This window comes from Pantherophis guttatus, chromosome 2 (genome assembly GCF_059756535.1).
Source record: "Pantherophis guttatus breed Tessera chromosome 2, ASM5975653v1, whole genome shotgun sequence".
Classification (NCBI taxonomy): Eukaryota; Metazoa; Chordata; class Lepidosauria; order Squamata; family Colubridae; genus Pantherophis; species Pantherophis guttatus.
Window position 1 is genome coordinate 170945970 of NC_142064.1, and position 19782 is coordinate 170965751.

At 42.4% G+C, this 19782-nt stretch overlaps 1 protein-coding gene across 1 annotated transcript; it reads right to left on the minus strand.

The window, feature by feature from the left end:
* Positions 1-426: 426 nt before the first annotated feature.
* On the minus strand, positions 427-11875 carry TMEM238L (transmembrane protein 238 like). Its single transcript, XM_034436152.3, has 2 exons — positions 11347-11875; positions 427-954 (listed from the first exon to the last, which is right to left on the minus strand). The coding sequence occupies exon 1, from the start codon at positions 11855-11857 to the stop codon at positions 11381-11383; it is 477 nt and encodes a 158-aa protein (XP_034292043.2). The 5' UTR covers positions 11858-11875; the 3' UTR covers positions 427-954; positions 11347-11380.
* Between the last annotated feature and the right edge of the window lie 7907 nt (positions 11876-19782).

The window sequence follows — 19782 nt, forward strand, 5'->3', positions numbered from 1 at the left end:
GTACTGAGATGGTTTTTTTGGGGTTTTTTTGAGAAAATGAGGATAACAGCCGCCTTGATTTGACTGCCAGGGAGGCTCTTCCAGTGCCAGGCCTAGAAAGACTGAGCATCTTCTCCTGGGCATTTTATAGATTTGTTTTTAAAGTATTGTTACAGTTCCCAAGTTACATTTAGAATAGTAGCACTAATAAAGAGGATAGTAAATAAAATAAAACTTATTAATATATTTTATTACTCCTCTTTTTTATTGTTTTAAACAATTGTTTAAAAAGCTAGAGAATTCTAGTCATTGATCAGATTAGAAATTATTAATAATAATATGACAACTTGCTGTGATTTGCAGTTTAACATTGGCACAAATGAGCACAGTACCAAAATCACTCCACTGAAACCCAAATATGTCATTCCAAATAACCACAATACACTATTTCTTAAAAAAAATAAAGTTATTTTATTACTTAAAAAAAACCAGACCTCTACCCAGTCTTCATTTTCCTTGTAAACAAGTACATTTGTACCATCTAGCCATATCCCAATTTCTTGAGAGAGAGCTTCAAGGCCAGTTTGTTTGCATAGTTCCACTGCTACAGTTCAGTCACAAGTCCTTCAGGGCACAAAATAATTCCAGGCCTTGCTATGGAAAACGAATGTAGTACCAAAAAAAAAAAAAAAAAAAGCCTCGGCAATTAAATCCTTCTGGAAAATTCAGCGTTAGAAATCATTCAAAAGCCTAAGACCACAGACTCCATTGGTCAAACGACTCTTCATGCTATCCAAAGTTGTGCCTGTGTGAACAGTACACAGAGAGGGTGACACTGAGAATTTGCTGGAATCGTCTCTGGCGAAGCTGAATAGAAGTCCAACACACCAAGAATCAAGTTTGTCCAGTAGCACGGGCACAGCAGGAAGCTCCATCAATAAAAGGGCAACATGGAGCATAAATAGAAGAACAGACCTAGGAGGGAAAATAAAGCATTGTCGTCATGTCAACATTTTGAATTTATAATATAAATACACATCAGAAATCTGAAGATTAGCTTGAACCAAGGTCTGGTAAATTCATGGCCTTAGAGGCCACATACTATAATTTTAAGTACAACGCAAAGCCAACAGGATGTGCAGAGCAGACCATGAATGTCCTGTCCAATGCCTCCATTGTTGCTGTAGTAAACAGTCTGAGGAAAACTCCAAGGTTCAGCTTGTTTTTCTTGCTTTCCAGCCTGGCTTGAGCGATGTGTGTTTGGAGTTGGTGTAAACTGCTTAAGTTCCTTGATACATAACTGGAGAACTTTAACCCATCCCAACAAATAAGCAGATGGGTAATAGATTCTAGACAGACAACCCCAAATATTTACACCATCTTTCGCTGTTGACTTTTTGCGTCAAAGAGGTAAAAACAACTTGGTTTCACTATTTTTCCATAAACCCATTCTGTGTGACTTTCAGACTTCATGTTAGTTGTAAAGTAGCTCAGAAACAGACACAAAACAAGTTCAGCCATTACCTCACTTGAGCAGTTTAAAACCTCAAAAACGTCAATTAGGTCGACCAGTTTAATTCACTGGATAATCAGCTTGGTAAAAAGCTTATCAGTTTCTGTGTGACTTTCTCGCACCGAAAGGGAGTTCACTAAACTGATTTCATATTTAAATCGCTGCTCTAAGCCCCAAGACAAAACTTTCCCAATATTTCTTAGATAAGCGGCAAAAGAGGCAGAGAAATATTTTTTTTTATAAAAAAAAAGGAAGCATGAAAGGAAGAGAAAGTGTTTGAGAGAAAGGGAGAAAGGGAGAAAAAGTTGTTGAGGTCCAGAAGTGTTTAGCTTCTCTACATTATAGGCAGACTTGACCACTTTATGAAATGAAATGAAAATGAAACCAAATGAAAATGTCTCAGTTGGCAGATCCTTAAAAAAAAATCAATGGTAGCCCTCCATCCATTTATGTTACATGTCTCTGTCTACCTCCCACCCCCAAACAATTCTCTTTTCTTGGACAAGTTGTTTGTGCTATCTAGGTTTCTTGCACCTGCTAAAGTAGCCTCTTCCCCTGAGGTACCTTAGCATAACATTCAACTCTCAATCCAGTTGAATTCACTACTCCAGATAAATTGGAACGCTGTTTTCTGCCTCAGGCGGCAAAATGTCTTGGGCCGATTCTGATTCTAAATATGATCCTGTAATGAACAAGAACACCCCTTTCTTGAGAATAATTTACAGAGATGGAAATCTCTACCCCCTGCAGAGAATTCAGATACAGTAATACCAAACAAAACTTAGCATCTCATTCTTTTACATCTGCACATTATTTTGTTCATGCTTCTCAACACCTTGAACATCAGGAAAACAGGGAAAAAAAATGGTTGGGCAAACTGTTTATCGTCTCCTTTGGAGGCAAACTAAATCTTACAGTGGTAACATTCAATCTGAAATGAACTATTCTGACCTAGGCTCCCTGAGTCATTAAAACACATGAGTAGTCCCAAAAACCTCTTTTATTGCAACAGCTGTGAATTCTGTTCATTCACAGATGAGTTCCAATTAGTTATAAAGAGTCCTTCGAGAGAAGTCATTTGGGATAATCATCCACCTTTATCTCCAGTGGTGGGTTGCTCCCAGTTCGCACCGGTTCGCAAAAACTGGTAGTAAAAATTTGTAGTAGTTTGGAGAACCAGTAATAACATTGGCTGGCCATGCCCCCGAACCGGTCCCTGGCCCGGTGGCCGCTCACTTACCCCACCCATCTCATCAGAGGCTTTTTTTTTTTTACTTTTAAAAGCATTTTTTCTACAACCTCTTCGGCCAAAAAAATGCTTTTAAAAGTAAAAAAAAAGCCTCTGATGATCGCGTGGCTCAGCTGGGATCATCAGAGGCTTTTAAAAGCATTTTTTTTCTGTAACCTCTTTGGCCGAAGAGGTTGTAGGAAAGAAAATGCCTTTAAAAGCCTCTGGCGATCCCAGCTGAGTTGTCTGATTGTCAGAGGCTTTTAAAAGCATTTTTTCCTGCAACCTCTTAAGGTTGTAGAAAAAATGCTTTTAAAAGTTAAAAAAAAAAAAAGTTGGCCAACCCCCACTAAGCCACACCCACAAAATAAGCCACGCCCGGTAGTAAAAAAAAATTAGAACCCGTTTATCTCCCTTTACACCCTACCAAAGACCTAATTGGCAAAGCCACACGGAGTCCAGAATCAAACAGAGCTTCAGGCTTTAAACTGAACCGAATGAACAAATGTTGCTTCCTGCAAAGGCCCACATGTCTTTGCTCCTCTTTTAAGTCTTATGGGAGGGGCCAATCATCTCCTAGCCCTACTCCTGAGTCATCCCTTTTGTTTTAGCTGTTCTTGCCTTCTGGCAGCTCTGTGCATGCGCACGCTGGGAACAGGCTCCCCCTGTTCCTCTGCCTTGCTGAGGTCTGACTCTGGAGGCTCCGGTGGCAGCATGTACCTCCTAGATGACGCTTTCTCTGCCTCTGACTCAGAGCCCTCGTCTGAGCCTTCCCCGGACTCCAGGACTTGCCCATGGTCCTCCCCAGCCTCCTCACTGTCCAACTCTGCTGCCAGCTCTGCAGGCTGGCGGCGGACCAAAACAACAGGTGGCAAGGGCCAAATAATATCTGCAGGCTGCTGGCAGACCACAACATGAGTCAAAACTTCATAAAGGCGGGGGGAAAGAATAAAATGCAGAATAAGCAAATGCGATAAAGGTGTTTTCCTGCCATGATGCCCAATGGTTAAAATGTGGGACTGGAAGTCAGGAGACCCTGAGTCATAGCAACTCTCTGTCATTCTTTGTCAGCCAGGCTTAACTCACAGGTTTAAGGTTCTGCAGATAGAATGAACAGGGTATGAAATCTGTCAGATCTGCCATCCTTCGCTCCTATGCTTTGCTAGGTACCAATCTGCCATAAGTCATGGGGTCAAGGAGCTTTGGGGAGATGGGAAAATTGAAAATGATCTTCGGGCTCTCCCGTGGCATCCCAAGATCGTGGATCGGAGAATGGAATGTAATGCCTATCCATCTATCCAAATGTTGCAGGGACAGTAATCAAAACATCTTCAAATGTGACTGGACAATGGAGAGATAACGGTTGGTGTGTGTGTGTTTGTGTGTGTGTGTGTGTGTGTGTAACAGAGCAGAGAAAGTTAAGCAGGGAAACTTCACACGCAAACTCTTACATTTGGCTTTGCTACTGTAACCACTTGGTTGTTACCGGTAATAAGACTAACCTTTTCGCTATGAATGGAGTCGAGGGTGTTTCTTTCCTAAGGTCTAAGTTGCTCCAGGACTGACATTAAGCCAGATCTATCTACGTTGAGTTCTGGGAGAAAAAATGGGGTACAAATCTAAAATGTTCATCATCACTTTCATTTTTAGACAGGAAAACAGCTGGAGAAAAAAGTTTGGAGTGACAATATAAACAAAGAGAAGATTCATATAATTTTGATAGCAGCCTTTTACATATGGGTCTGTTGCCATGATGTCTAGACACAAGCAGTTTTTTATTACCATTGACAGGACCTCTGGGGAACAGTGCATGGAAGCAAAAAAGCTTTACGTGCAAAATAAGAGGGAAAAAGGTTTGTTTGATACTCAGGAGAGAGCAGTCCCACCCAGTGCACTGTCTAAGTGCTTTTATGCTCTAATGGAATTGCAGCCAGTAATACGGATGGCAGTGAAGCAAATGGGGAAAAGCAGCATGGAACTAGACATACCCAATACTTGTCTTATATATTATGGCTCTGGTACTCTGGTAAAAAATACAGCTAATACAGGGTACCTCTTTGTAGAATTCTGATTCTAGTGCTTAGGGAGAAAGACTCAGCTATGCTGAATTACAAAGCATTACTTTAATGCATTACCTTAATGCACTAGCCGCTCAGCCAATTATTGTCTGCCTCTGGCTGGCTTGTCCAAATGCTAACAGAGGTATGACTTGCAATGCCCCGCATGACCTTTGGGAATTTGGAGCAAAAGGTCAGGAAATGTGGACTGTTATTGCAAAAAAGCACATGCCCCATTTTCAAGACTTTCGATAAGGAATTGAATTCATCCCTTTGTCTGGTAACACTTTGGATGACTGTTGCAAAGCAGCCCATTGAGAAACTATGTGTAAACAAAAAAGAGGATGGTTATATTAGCAAAGACTGTTCTAAGCCTACTGGGATAAGGGAAGTAGCACTTCAACTCATCTGTAAAGCATCAAGGCAGAGACTATTCAGTAATTTTCCTCTAAGTAGAAAGTAAAGATTCTCTCTTTCTTAGAGTGTGGGCCTAATCAAAAAGATTTTAATATACACAATTAATATCATTAACATCAGTCTGTTTCCATGGACAAATCACTCTCTGATTACCCTTTGGCTCACTGGTATCATCCCTCCCTGCATAGTAATAGGGGTCCATTTGATTGGCCCACCCTAGTCAATTTATGGACCTAATGAGGTTCCAGAAAGAGCTTGGAGCTTTCCTTAAGGAGTTGGTGAGTTGCTTGGTTTAGGCTTTAATCTCTGTCTAGAATGGGCAGATGGGTCAGCCCTTGGATGGGATATATTGCTCCTATGTCCCATTTCTGTGTGCACATTGGGTTAGGAGGAGCTCCAAGAAACACCAGAAGAGACACGTGGAGTGCCGATGGTGGACGATTCAAAGCAAGTCTGATTAAATATGGGTGAGAGCACATGTCAGGGATTATCTCATGGCAATAAGGGTGGCAAAATGTCTTCATTTCTCCACCTGCATCACATCTGCCAATAGCTATCCAGCAGCTATGTTTAGGTGACCTGGTCACAGCTGAGTAGGGAGGAGCGCCAGGATAATCTACAGGGCTGCTGAGAGCAAAATTCATGTTATCGGGTAGATAAAATCATTCAGGTCTGCTGCAACATGGACTCTGACTGGGCAGGTCTGGTTGAAGTGCCAAAGAAGTGGGCCTTCTCTGTTACAATACTGCTCTCTGGAATGAGGTTCTCCATGAAATCTGTGTGGCTCCCACCTTGATGGCATTCCAGAAAACCTTAAAGGTCTAGGAGTTCTCCCAGGGCTTGGGTTAGGGTAGTTGAGAGCCCTGTTGGATCTGTTTGAGGATATGGATATTGTTAGCCATATTTTGTTCTTTATTCGCTATTTCTTTTCTAAAAATAATTATTGTATTGAACTTCCTCTTCTGTTTGGCTCTACTGTACACTATCCAGAATCAGTTTAGAATCAGGCGATATCTAAATTGAATAAATTAAATTATCTGTATGATACTGAATGCTATGGTCTTGCTTAGCTAGGGCTCAGACGTCATGGACAACCTGATTCTTGAATAATGCTTTAGGACCATTGAAGTTAGTAGCTACTTTTGTTGTAGCTTCTAACTCTGAAATCAGAAAGAATGTGTAAAAATCCAACCTGTGTCGGTCACCGGGACTAGAGGTTTAATCTTCTGAGCTTTCGGATTTGTGCTGGAGCCCATCTTCAGAGAACGTCTCTTCGAGAGAAGTTAAGAGAAGTTCCCTGAAGATGGGCTCCAGCATGAATCCAAAAGTTTGCAACAGTAAATTTCTGGTCCTGGTGATTGACCCAGATTGGATCTTGCAACATTATCCTGGGTCATATATATTTGCCTTCATTCGTGAGAATGTATAAAGTACACAGAAGAGGGAATACATCCCTCGCTCTGTGAAACTTTAGAGAAACCTTTAATTTCTGCCTTTAATTTTCTTGTAGTAAGGGAGCAAAAAAAGGGTGGGGAGGAAAAAAAGGAGGCCACCCAAAGCTGTGCCCAGCAAACTCCAGTAACTAAATAGACTCTCCTATGAAACACCTTATGCCCTATCTCTGGGGTGGAACCTAACAATACAACATTATCTCTCTCTGTATGTGTGCATGTTACATAGACATGACTAATTCAGGCCTGGACCTTTTATTTCATCACTGTGTGAAGAACAAATATAAGAAAGAAAGAAAAAAGGGGAATAGTATGTCCTACTCCAAAATTTCAATAAAGGTTATTGATTAGGGATTTCTGCATTCTCTGCGTCCAGCATTCCCCCCTTCAAAAGAGCCTGTATGCCGAACGTTGTTATAACAGAACGGCAATCTATAGATTCAATGCAATTTTAAAATAGAGGCTCTTCATTCTGTTGCGGTCTTTAGCTCCACTTTTAGCAGAGTTGTCTTCAGTTTCACCGTTCTTCCCCAGAAGGCCAGATTTATCCTTAATCAAGGATTAGATTCAAAATGGGTTTGTATAAATCATTTTTCTTTTATTTTTGGTTCAGGTCCAAGACTGTCTTCATCTGACCCCACATTTTGAGCAGTAGTCGGTTTCAAATCCCGTCGCTACCGGTTTGCTTGTGGGCGCGCGAATGGGCACACATGTGCTTGCATGTGTGCACAATGCTTCTGCGCATGTGCAGAAATGTCCAGGTGGGTGGGCAGAGCCTCCCACTGCCACCGCTACTGGTTCACCCGATCCAGGGCGAACTGGTAGCAACTCACCACTGATTTTGAGGCTAAAATGTGTTTCCTGTAATGGTATGTGGAAATGACCTTAGGAGACAGGATAAAGAGATGCTGTCTAAGGAGTGGTCAGATAAGAGGAAGCATAGCCCACAGCTGCATAGTGGGTGAAGTAACACGGTCAGAAAAGACCTTTCCTAGATTCTTGGGCTGTAAAGGTGATAGTGGGAAAACTGTACTTTCAGATTTGCAAGATTCTGTTAATGTAGTTTTACAATAATGTAGAAATAAATTATCTGGCCATATTTCCTATCTTGTCCACCTAGTAAGGCTGACAACTCTGGAAAGCTAAAGGTTATTAACAGGACAACTGCTTACAGGGAACATCTGATTAAGAAGCATGACCTGCACCATGCCAAATCAGCATACAATTTGGGAACAAGCAATGCACAGCAGAGTTGTATAGGAACCAGAAAACATGTTGGGTAAGAACAAGAAAACAGGCCCTCGATTTGCAACACACATCGGAAAGGGCTCTGCTTTGCTCTTTTCTCCCCAGAGGCAATGGAATCTTTCCTAGGCAGGATGAGAGATTCAGTCACTTCTCAGAAGCTGATCTTTCCTTGGGAGCAGTGCCAATGGTACTTGTGGGCAAAATGTACAGTGCCAGACAAAACATGGGCTAGCGGGAACAAGGCACACTCAGCAGACCACAGAACATTGTTTATTATAGCAGAAAAACAACATACATTTAAGCAGAATTCTCTCAATCCCATCCATTATTTCGAATCCATTGGGATCCCCAGATTAATAACAGAGTAATAGAATTTGAAAGGGACCTTGGAGGTTTTCTAGTCCAACCCTGATCAAGCAGGAAACCATTTCAGACCAATGGTTCTCCAATTCCTTCTTAAAAACCTCCAGTGTGGGAGCATCCATGTGTGGAGAGTCTCCAGAAGTTATTCCAAAAGATACAGTATTTAAGATTCCTGTTGTGTCGAACACCACTGACCTTTTGAATTGTTTAAAGCTAGACTCAGGGGCAGCCAATAGAATACAGGCAGTCCTGGACTTACAACAGTTCATTTAGTGACTGTTCAAAGTTACAACGGCATTGAAAAAAGTGACTTATGACCGTTTTTCACACTTACAACCTTTGTAGCATCCCCATGATCATGTGATCAAAATTCAGATGCTTGGCAACTGGTTCATACTTAGGACCGTTGCTGTGTCCCAAGGTCACATGATCCCCTTTTGCGACCTTCTTGACAAGCAAAATCAATGGGGAAGCCAGATTCACTTAACAACCGCATTACTAATTTATCAACTGCAGTGATTCACTTAACAACTATGGCAAGAAAGGTCGTAAAATGGGGCAAAATTCACTTAACAACTGTCTCGCTTAGCTACAAAAATTCTGGCCTCAATTGTGGTGGTAAATTGAGGATTACCTGTAGTACTTTTTGATCTCAGAAGTATTATGTCTTAAAGCAGAGGTTTTCAAACTTGGCAGCTTTATTTATTTATTTATTGGTTCGATTTATATGCCGCCCTTCTCCGGAGACTCAGGGTGCGTTAAGCAGTAGCCTTCATACTTTTGTATATACCTGCTTAGTAGGGCTTTCACCCCCCCCCAAAGCGGTGTTCTTTTTTATACAAAGTCAGCTTATTGCCCCCACAATCCGGGTCCTCATTTTACCTACCTCGAAAGGATGGAAGGTTGAGTCAACCTTGAGCCTGGTGAGATTTGAACTTGCAGTAATTTCAGGCAGCTGGTGCTACTTAACAGCACTTTAGTCTGCTGCAGCACCAAGGCTCTTTTAAGACTTGTGGACTTCAACAGCATAGCTGGCTGGAGAATTCTGGGAGTTGAAGTCCACAAGTCTTAAAGCTGCCAAATTTGAAGATCTCTGTCTTAAAAGAATCAAAGTAGAAGAGGAATCCTGTTAAAGCTCTGTGTGTGTGTGTTATACTTGAACTGAATATTGGGTTCATACATCACCCCACTGATTCTTCTTCATGGCTCAGCTGAAATCCTGTCCATTAGGTCTTGAATCAGCAGAAGTGTTAACCAACATACTAGCAAGCCCCCTTCCTGCCATAGGCACAATACTGGCAAATGGTGCAGTCCTTACTTACGAATGTGTAGGACAGTCAATTAGCGAATTAGTCTGTATTCTTTCTCACTCACCAACATCACCAACCAGCATGAAAATATCCAGTAATCCCTCTCTTTAATTAGGGATGGGGCAGAAGCAAGTTTGGACAGATGGCTAGATAATAAGTTTAGCCATTTGTTTTGCACACCTATTTTGTACGCATGCATTCAGGAGAAATATTGTAGGTGGGGTTTATTTGGGGGAGGGGGGAGGAGAGAGGAATAATCTGGGTTCAAAAGTAGCCTGAACAGAGGCACAGGTGAAATTAATTGGTGGAGCAGCAGAGAACAGTCTCCTTCCCTCCTCACTTCAGCAGGCGCTGTGCCACAAATGCTGGACAGCTGCTCTAGGACTCTGAGTTGGAAAGATATAGCTCAGATTTGGAAGAACTTGATTTGAAAGAACCAGTTTTTCTCCCATTGCCCAAAGCAGAGATCAGATCTGGGGGGGGGGGGGGAATGCGGGGGGGGGGGGAGGCGGCTCCTGAATTAATCTGGCAAACAGATGCTGGGATGATTTCACTCATGGTGGGGTGAACCATCAGACTTCACCCCACCATGATAACAGGTGAAGCCCATCTGATCAGATGCAACCTGTTGCCTATTTAAAGATGAAAACGCTTTAACATCAAAATAACTAAGAATGTCTTCAGACTGCTTTTGGTGGGAGTTTGGGATGAGATATACCCCCATTAGATATACCCTTGGTGGCGCAGCAGACTGAAGTGCTGTTAAGTAGCACTTAGCTGCCAGCTGCCTGCAATTACTGTGAGTTCAAATTTCACCAGGCTCAAAGTTGACTCAGCCTTCCATCCTTTTGAGGTAGGTAAAATGAGGACCCGGATTGTGGGGGCAATAAGCTGACTTTGTATAAAAAAGAACACCGCTTAGGGGGGCCCGAAAGCCCTACTAAGCAGGTATATACAAAAATATGAAGGCTATTGCTTAATGCATTGTAAGCCACCCTGAGTCTCCGGAGAAGGGAGGCATATAAATCGATTAAGGATCGATTAACAATAAATTACCTGCAATTACTGCAGGTTCGAATCTCGCCAGGCTCAAGGTTGACTCAGCCTTCCATCCTTTCTAAGGTAGGTAAATTGAGGACCCAGTTGTGGGAGCAATAAGCTGACTTTGTATAAATATACAAAAGGATGAAGGCTATTGCTTAGCACATTGTAAGCCGCCCTGAGTCTCCGGAGAAGGGCGGCATATAAATCAATTTTTTTAAAAAAAATTAATTAAGGAGAAAAAAAAAGAGATTCTGGGAAATGTTCATGTTAAGACAAGTTGCAAAATGGCCCAGATCAAACCCAAACAAGCCATAATATAAACATTGACAGCTTTCTTTTGTTACCTTGCAGCCTGTTGACTCATTCTCTCCCCTCCAGTTTCCTCTCCCCTCCTGTATCCTTGTAATAATTTTAAAAGAGAACATGCTGTATCCATTTAAAGGGAAGGGGAAGGAGAGAAACCTGTCCATGCCCAAGACACACTATTAATCTGAGTTCATCTTAAATCCTGTGAAGTTGAAAGAGGAAGGGCCCAAATGCTCAACGGAGCTGGGCCGCGAGTGGGAAAAGAGCGATCAGCAAAGGGAGCTGAAGGTGCCTTACTTCAAGCCAAGAGCTGTCAAGTTGGCGGAGATGCTCCCAACTGTGACAGAGAAAAGTCTGCTCGAGCTTTACTATGGCGCGGCTAAATTAACCGCGCCTCCCCAGGCAGTGAAAGAAGACACGCGGTGCTTACCTGATTTCTGTTTCCAGTCTCCAAAGACGATGCTTTACACCAGCCGCTCCTCTTTTGTCCCGTAGTTTACAGGCACCCCAGTGCGGAGGCGGCCGAGTTCTAGGGGTCCGTCGGGGCGGAGGGAGGCTGCAGGTTTCGGGGTCTTCGCTGGGGCAGAGAGCAAGGAGGGCGCAGGCGCCGGCCGGCGGCGCTGGGAGAGGCGCTCGGAAAGCTTGGCTGCCAAGCGCAGGAAGCTGGGGTGGCGGCGGGGATCGGGAGAAGTCGCGGGCGTCCCGGGAGGCAGTTCTTCCACCGGCACCCCGCGCAGGTTTCCCGAATACCAAAACAGCCAGCAGAGCAGCGAGAGGAAGAGCAGGAGCCCCCCGGACAGCATTAAGAAGTCTTTAAAGGGGCGCCCGTCGAGTGTAGGTCTGCCCACGCCCCCCGCCAACAGCAAAGCCAGCCCGGCCACGTCCAAGACCAGCGCGATCGCCAGGAAGATCGCGCAACGCCCGTAGCAATTACGGGCCATGCCCGTCCTGGAGGATCATCCGCGGTCCGGCTGGCTGGCTGGCTGGTTGGCAGGGGCGATACCAAAGTCTTCCGCCACGCCCCTTCAGGTGTAATCGGAAGGCCACGCCCCTTGATCTGCCGGTAGAGAGGCGAGCCTCCATCGCCGCCCCCCTCCCCGGAACGATTCGGTTGATAGAGAGAGATATTAACACCCCCCCCCCAAGAGGGGGTGGGAGAGGAACTGCCGACCCTGGCCCGGATTGCTTCCAAAGTTAGTCACAGTCTACCAGATTAGTAAACCCTCCTCCCCCTTTATTCAGTAGCAATACTGTCATTCGCGCTGCCCCTGGGGCCTTATCGCAATAGTTAGGATACTGCAGTCCTGCTAATCGCGTCGACGAGAAGAAAGAGAGAGGGATGGATGGATGGATGGATGGATGGATGGATGGATGGATGGATGGATGGATGGATGGAAAGCTGGAACCACACGTGGAAAAGCGAACAGAAAACTCGCGCCAAGCTGAGTGAAGCTCGCCCGTCTCTAACTTTCAGCAAAACTTAGAAAACCGGAATCTCACGAGAAACCAGGAAGAAAGAAATCAGAATTCAGAAAGAGAGAGAGAGAAAGAGAGAGAGAGAGAGAGAGAGAGAGAGAGAGAGAGAGAAAGAAGAAAGAAAGAAAGAAAGAAAGAAAGAAAGAAAGAAAGAAAGAAAGAACTCTCTGCCGCCCCCCAGCCCCTCCTTACGTATCTGGAGACTTGAGCAGTTTTCCCTAAATTAATGCCCTTCGTGTATAACTCCCATAATCCCCAGTCAAAAGTCTAGTGCAAGAATGTCCCGTTCTAATTTATATATGTTGAGGGTAGCAAGACTATCGTATGCCCAAAAATGGAAGGACATTTCGAAGCTCCCTACAGTCGAATGGCTACAGAAGTTGATGGAGTTGGCAGAGATGGTTAAATTGACCGTTTTGATTAAAGAAAAGAATTTAAGTACTTTTGTTGCTACATGGAGACAGCTTCTGGATTTTGTGCTTGAGGTGGAAGAAAAATAAAACTTTGATTTTGGGTTTTACTGATTAGATTGATTTGTTGTTATAGAAATGACTGGTTTATATTATTATGGAAAAGTAAAAAGTTGAGGTTTGATGTTAATGCTTTATTCTACTGCAACAAAGGAGTCAGAAGTCAACACTTTCCTCCCTCTCCTCCTCACTTTCCCCCCCCCTTCTCCTCCCCACAGTGTTCTACTATTTGCTTTTGTATTTTTGTATTTTATTCTATAACCTAATAAAATGTTTTAAGTGATAAAAAAAAAATCTAGTGCGAGTAAAGTCCCTTGGGAAAGCAGCTAGAAAAAAATTCTTCTAGAATTTAGGGCCATTCTTCATCGTTGTGGGGCTTTTTTTAAAAAAATCATGCCATAATGTGCCCAGAAGATGCTCATTGGGATGTCTCTGGAGGGGTTTACAGTGCATTCATGATTGCCACCAAGTACATTGAGGAACTGATTCCTGAAGAGAATGAAAGGAGGACAGCATCCTTTACAGCTGTTAACTAGGGTCACCCCTCCATCTGCTAAGGGCCCCTAGCACCAACTGCTCTGTAGAAAAGGTCCTGGAAAGCAGACAAGCCAAGTTCATTTCAGAAGCCTCCCTTAGTTGAACGTTCTCCTAACTGGCCCATAAGTATCAACTTTCCAGTGTAAAATTTCCCATCCCAGAAATTACAATGGTGATTTTAAAGAGCATTCGTCCCCTTATTTTTGAACTAAAGGTAGTATCTTGGAAGGAAGGATGATGATGTCGATGGTAATTCCTAGAGAATAAGCTTAACGATTTAACAGGTCAAAAGGGGTTCTTGAAGGTCCACTTTGCTTGTAGTTGGGTTCTTGTTACAGAAACTTCCACCCCTTTTTATTGAATGAAAAATACTTGAAATTGCCCTCCTGCCCCAATTATGTATGAGCTTCTTGGAACAGGATGTTCATCTAAATTGGATTTAAGGTTAGGATTACTCATATGATTTTTGTAAAGAATACTGGTAACATGGATGACGTATTAAGACCCAAGGTGGTGCAGTGGTTAGAATGCAGTATTGCAGGCTAATTCTGCCAACTGCCAGCAATTTGATCCTGACCGGCTCAAGGTTGACTCAGCATTCCATCCTTCCGAGATCAGTAAAATGTGGATCCAAATTATTGGGGGCCATATGCTGACTCTGTAAACCACAGGAGGTGTAAAGCACTGTGAAGTCATATATAAGTCTAAGTGCTATTGCTGTTAATCATGTTATCCTCATATTAGCCTTATAAGGTGAGTGAGGTTAAAACACAGTGATTGATCCAGACTCAAATAATGAGATTGTGTGTGTGTGTGGGGGGGTGAATTCTATATCACACTTAAACTAAGATGGTTTTCTTGTTTTACATTCTATGAACCCCATCACTCTTGATTTATTCCATCAGGTGTGTTTGGTTAAAATAAGTACGGCTGTGCACACTTCACAGAGGTTCGTTCTTTCCTCTCTCTGAAAATAGAGACCTAAAACTAGATATCTCTGATCCAATAAGCCACAATTCAAGTAGCTGCGAATTGCGGCTGTAATTTCTTTTGTTTTATAATCTATTGAAAGCGAAGAGAAGGTGGCCAGGCAGAGAAGAATAACGAAGCAATCCACACTTTTTGGCATTTTCAATAGCTTTTAGGTATGACTGCATGGGCTGCTTAATGAGTCTTTCCCACTTTATTTTACATACAGCTCCTCAGAAGTCACCAGTTGGTTCACACATAAGGTGGCGCCTTTATTGCACTCCCTGCTAATTAAGTGAATAATTGCCATCCTGGTTCAGTGCTAAGGTTGGTCATCAGAGATTAGACTCCCTCAGGCTACTCATAAATGGCCAGCCAAATGGTCATGAAAATCATCCCTTTGTCATTTTTAACCATCTTTCTAATGAGTCAAATCAAAAAGTGTTGATGGGTAATTACTTTACTTTGATTCAGTTCTGAGATTTTTTTTTAACTCGGTTTCTGCATTTCTGTTTGAATCAGTCTATATCCTGTCCATACCTAAAGCCAGCCGGATGATGGCTAACAGTAAAACCACTCAGTTAATATTCGACAAAGAAGAACATAGCCCTTCCCCTTCATCTTAGGGTGATCCCAATTAAAATTGTTTTTCTCTGAGTTTGCAATTTACCTTAAGAGAGAAGCTTCTATTGCAGCCAATGGAGGAGGAGAACTGTGTTAGCTCATGATGACACAAATCCCACAACTTAAACCCCTCAAATGCATTATTGATATGCCACAGCCAATCTTGGACAATGACACCATTCTTTCTAAGGCATTGGGTGGCAAGCCTAAATTTGCATACAGACAGCCGCCCAACCTGGAGCAGATTCACGCAAACAATGAGAAACAACAAGACAATGTCACTAATGTGGGAACCAGACTCTGCAACAAATGCAGATGTTTACTGTGCCCTTACATCTACACTGAGAGCACCATCATGAGCCCCAAGAAGTACTCAAAAACGATAATAGGCAACATGACATGCTGTTCTTTAATGTGGTATATGCCATCACCAGTGAACAATGTCCGACTGGATTTGACATAGGACAAATGAGGCAAGTTTTGCTCAAAAGAATTAATGGACACAAGTTTGACCTCAGGACTCAAACCAAAGACAAAGCAATATCATTTTTATTGAGTTACTAGCTGGACACCCGTGCTTCACTATGAAACTATGTGCTTGGGCTTGATAAATTGACACTTGCAGCCTGAAACTTAATGTAGAATGTGTAACTCTGTAGCATCAGAGTGTGTTAATATAATGCAACTGGCAGTTGGAACAGAGGGGGAGAGGGAATAGAATGTCCCAGCCCACAGCATCCATTGGTATTCATCTGGCTAGCATCCTATCAGTGTGTGAGAGAGAGTTGAGGGGTGTTTGGAAACTCAAACAGTATTTGCTGTGTGAGCAAGAAGGAGACAGGAAGAAGGCTGGGCATGGCTTAGCTCAATTGTTCTGTAGTGAAGCTGCTTGCTGCTGTGAAAGTAAAACTGAAAGTGAAACTCCTTTCCTCTGCTTGTGTTTTGCATTTGGAACAGATTTCTTTTGAGGTGGGGAGGGGGAGTAGAACTCCTTAGCATCAGAGCGTATTAATAATAATATAGGAAATACTAATGCTCTGATGGTCATTTTGAAAAATCCTTTCTTAGTGAGCATCTAGAATCCAAGAGGAACACACATGGCAAATTTCAAGTTTGTAGGCTTTACGGTTCTGGAGATTTCGTGATTAATGCGTGAGTGGTTTTTGCTTTTATGTATATAGATAAAGCATTATAAAATACAAAATACAAAGTAAATAGAAAAGCAGTGAGTGGGGGGGAAAGGGGAAAGTGAAGTGAGGAAAGATAAGAAAAAAAGAAAAGAAAAAGAAGCATTGACTTTCAACTCTCTCTGTTACAGTAAAATAAGGCATTAACATCAAATCACAACTTTTTGCTTTTTCATAATAATATGAACAAGCCATTTCTATAAAAATCTATCAGTCTAACTGGTAAAATCCAAAGTCAGAGTTTCATTCTTTTCCACATCAAACACGAAGTTCAGAAGCGGTCTCCATGTGGAAACAAAAGTATTTATACTCTTTTCAAGACAAAGCAGTATCAAAGCCCTTCATTCTCCCAGGATACTCCACAGCAGATCTCAAGTGATTGTTTTGGAAAACTGGGACTTTAACTCCATCAACCTCCATAGGTTGTTGAACTCACATACATCAAAAGATTTCACAATGAGTTTTTAATATATAACAATTGTTAACTGATAAGATACTGTTAATCGGTCTCACATGTAATCTGCATCTACAAAACTTCCCCTCCCTTCCGCCTTTAAATCCTACCTCCATCTAGTACTCTACTAGTGAAGTGAACTGCACCTCACGAAAACTTCCATCTTATAATAACAAGTGTTAGTTGGAAAAGATGTTACCAGGCTCCTCTTGATATTTTTGCTCTCCGTGAAAAGTTGCATTTCTACCACTGTGGGAATGGGGTGAGTTCTGGATTTTTTTCCCCACTTCAGAAGTATTTTTGAACTTTTAAAACTAGAAGCTTTAATTGCAACTATAGATAGTCCTCAACTAAAAATGGTTTATTTAATAGCTGTTCAAAGTTACGGCACTGAAAAAAGTGACTTATGACCGTTTTTCATACTTAATGACTGTTGCAGCACTCCCATGGTTACATGATCAAAATTTGGATGCTTGACAACTGACTTGTATTTATGACAGTGGAGTGAAGTGGCCCAGGATCATATGATCAGCTTTTGTGACCTTTTAACAAGGAAAGTCAATGGGGAAGCCTGATTTACTTAACAACCGTGTTACTAACTTAACAACTGCAATGATTTACTTAACAATTGTGGCAAGAAAGGTTGTAAAATGGGGCAAAACTCACTTAACAAATGTGCCATTTAGCAATTATAAATTTGAAGCTCAATTGTGGTCGTAAGTTGAGGACTACCTGTATACAACCCCTAATATAATTTTAGCCCTGAAACACCAATATTTTCCTTTGTTCAACTTTGTTGACACAGTTATTAGAAAAATAAGAAATACTTTTTTTCATTTTCTTGGAACAGGAAGGCAAAACATGGACCGTTGGGTAAATAGGACACATTTACCTGTGTTTAGCTGTGATTTACAACTATCCTGTTCTGTGGGTTTGGTGCAATACACTGAGCCAGACATCAGCCACGTGGACTAAGTTCACATTAGGCTGAACTGAGGCTGACTACTTTGAGGTCCTGGGACATCTATTCATTAAATGCAGTTGCAAATTGTTCTACATCAATAAGCTGATTCATTTACCTGCTATTATATACCTTTGTATTTAACAAAATGCAAAGTAGATGACTCATAACTGTCCTTATATTGATGGGGAATTACCCCTTATCTTTGTACTCTGTCAGCTTTCTTAGCAGATAGCAATATCTCCAGTAATGTTTATTTCTGCTTGGTGAAGACCGACTCTAACCAGGTAGCACAAGGAAGCCTGAAAGAAATCCTGCTTAAGGGACATTCCTCAAAACTCAGAAGAGTTTTGAGTGAAAACAGACAAAGTCAAGAGAAGTGTTACTTTTGACAAGTTGCACCACCGAATATGACAAAGCTGGGTAGGTTCTGTCAGGGCAGAGGAGCTTTCAATGGCTGCCCTCTAAAAGTTTTGCAGAAGCCGTTTTTGTGAACTAAGCAGAGGTAAAGAAGGTGCTTCTGCATTGGCTGTTGGCTGAAATCTGATCTTTTACCCTGCTGAAGCATTTTTCTCTGACTGAGCCTTTCCCAGAAGTGTGTCTTTGAGACTAGTTTGTGAGACCCAGTCAAACATTCCCGTTGACCTCCCATCGAGGGTTTTCATCACCTCTCATAGTTTCATCCACAAGGCCTCAAGCGCTTAGCAGGAAAACGTGAAGAACAAGCTTTTCTGGGGCTCTTAAACTTACAATACTTTGAGTGGTCCAGGCTGTTAATTATGGTACTTCAGCAGCTATTGAATTTTAACTTGATTTAAACCAGCTATCCCTAATCTTTGTCTTTCAGAAGAAGTAAAGACTTACGAAATCTGAAACTGTACATATTAGAAATGACTTTGTAGGTCATCTAGTCCAGAGGTGTCAAACTCAAGGCCCATGGACTGGATCCAACCTGTAGGGTGCTTAGATTTGGCTCGTAGGGCCACCCTGGAAACAATGAAGGACTGGCCCATGGTGTCTCTGTTAGTGAAAACGGGACTCGGGAGGGCTGTTTTTGCTGGCAAAGGGTTGCAGGAGGCCGTCACAGCCAAAAACGGAGCTCAGGAGCCCATTTTCTCTGGCAGAGCACACGGGCCACCACAGGCACCCCGACACGAGTGACAGTGAGCTGGCCACGCTCACCTTGGCCAAACCTACCCTGGCCCCCCGAGGTCAAACATAACCCTGATGCGGCCCTCAATGAAATTGAGTTTGACACCCCTGATCTAGTCCTACCTCCTGCCCAGTTCAAAGCTTAAAGCTCTGTAGCACCCCTACTTAAACTTTGTTTAGGAATATCTATGGAGGAGAGTCCACCACCCCCTCAGGCTATTCTATCTGGTTTTTTTCCTCTTGTCTTCTGGAACAGCTTTGAACAGCTGTGAACCATCTTCTATTGAACAGATGTTCAGATACTCAAAAAGACCTATTATGTCATCCCCTCTGTCTTCTGTTTTTCTGGTTAAACATACCCAGTACATCAAAATCATTCCTTGCCAGGTTTTCTTCTGAGGCTTTTTACCATCTTAATCTCTTCTGTATGTGGGTGCCCTGCCTAAAATGTGAATTGAAGGCAGTCCAGGTAATCCTCAATGTATGACTATTCATTTAGTGACTGTTTGAAGTTATGATGGCATTTATGGCTAGATTCTTGCACTTACATTTGTGATTTACAACTTTCCCAGGTAGCTTCCAACAAGGCAATGAAGAAGCCAGAAGGCAAGGTAGAAAATTGTGGTCACATGATATCTCACTGAATGACTGTAGTGATTTGCTCAACAACCATGGCAAAAGGGGTCATGGATGCCTTGCTTAATGCCTGCACCATGTAACAACAAATTTTCCAGGCCCAATTGTGGTTGTAAATTGAGAACTACCTATATTCTAGAAGAGGTCTGATCAAAGTAGAAGAGAGGAAGGATGACTTCCCTTGATCGTTACAGCATACTTCTGTTGATGGAGCCTAAGATTGTTTTTGCTTGTTTTGCAGTGCCACAACCCTGTTGGCTGCTATTCAGCCTGTGATCCATTAACATAACTAGATTCTTTTTGCAAGTATTGCTCAATAATATGCACACATATTGGGGTGGGGTGTTCTCTATCCAAATATGGTGCTTAGCATTTGTCCTTGTAGAAATTCATCTTGCTA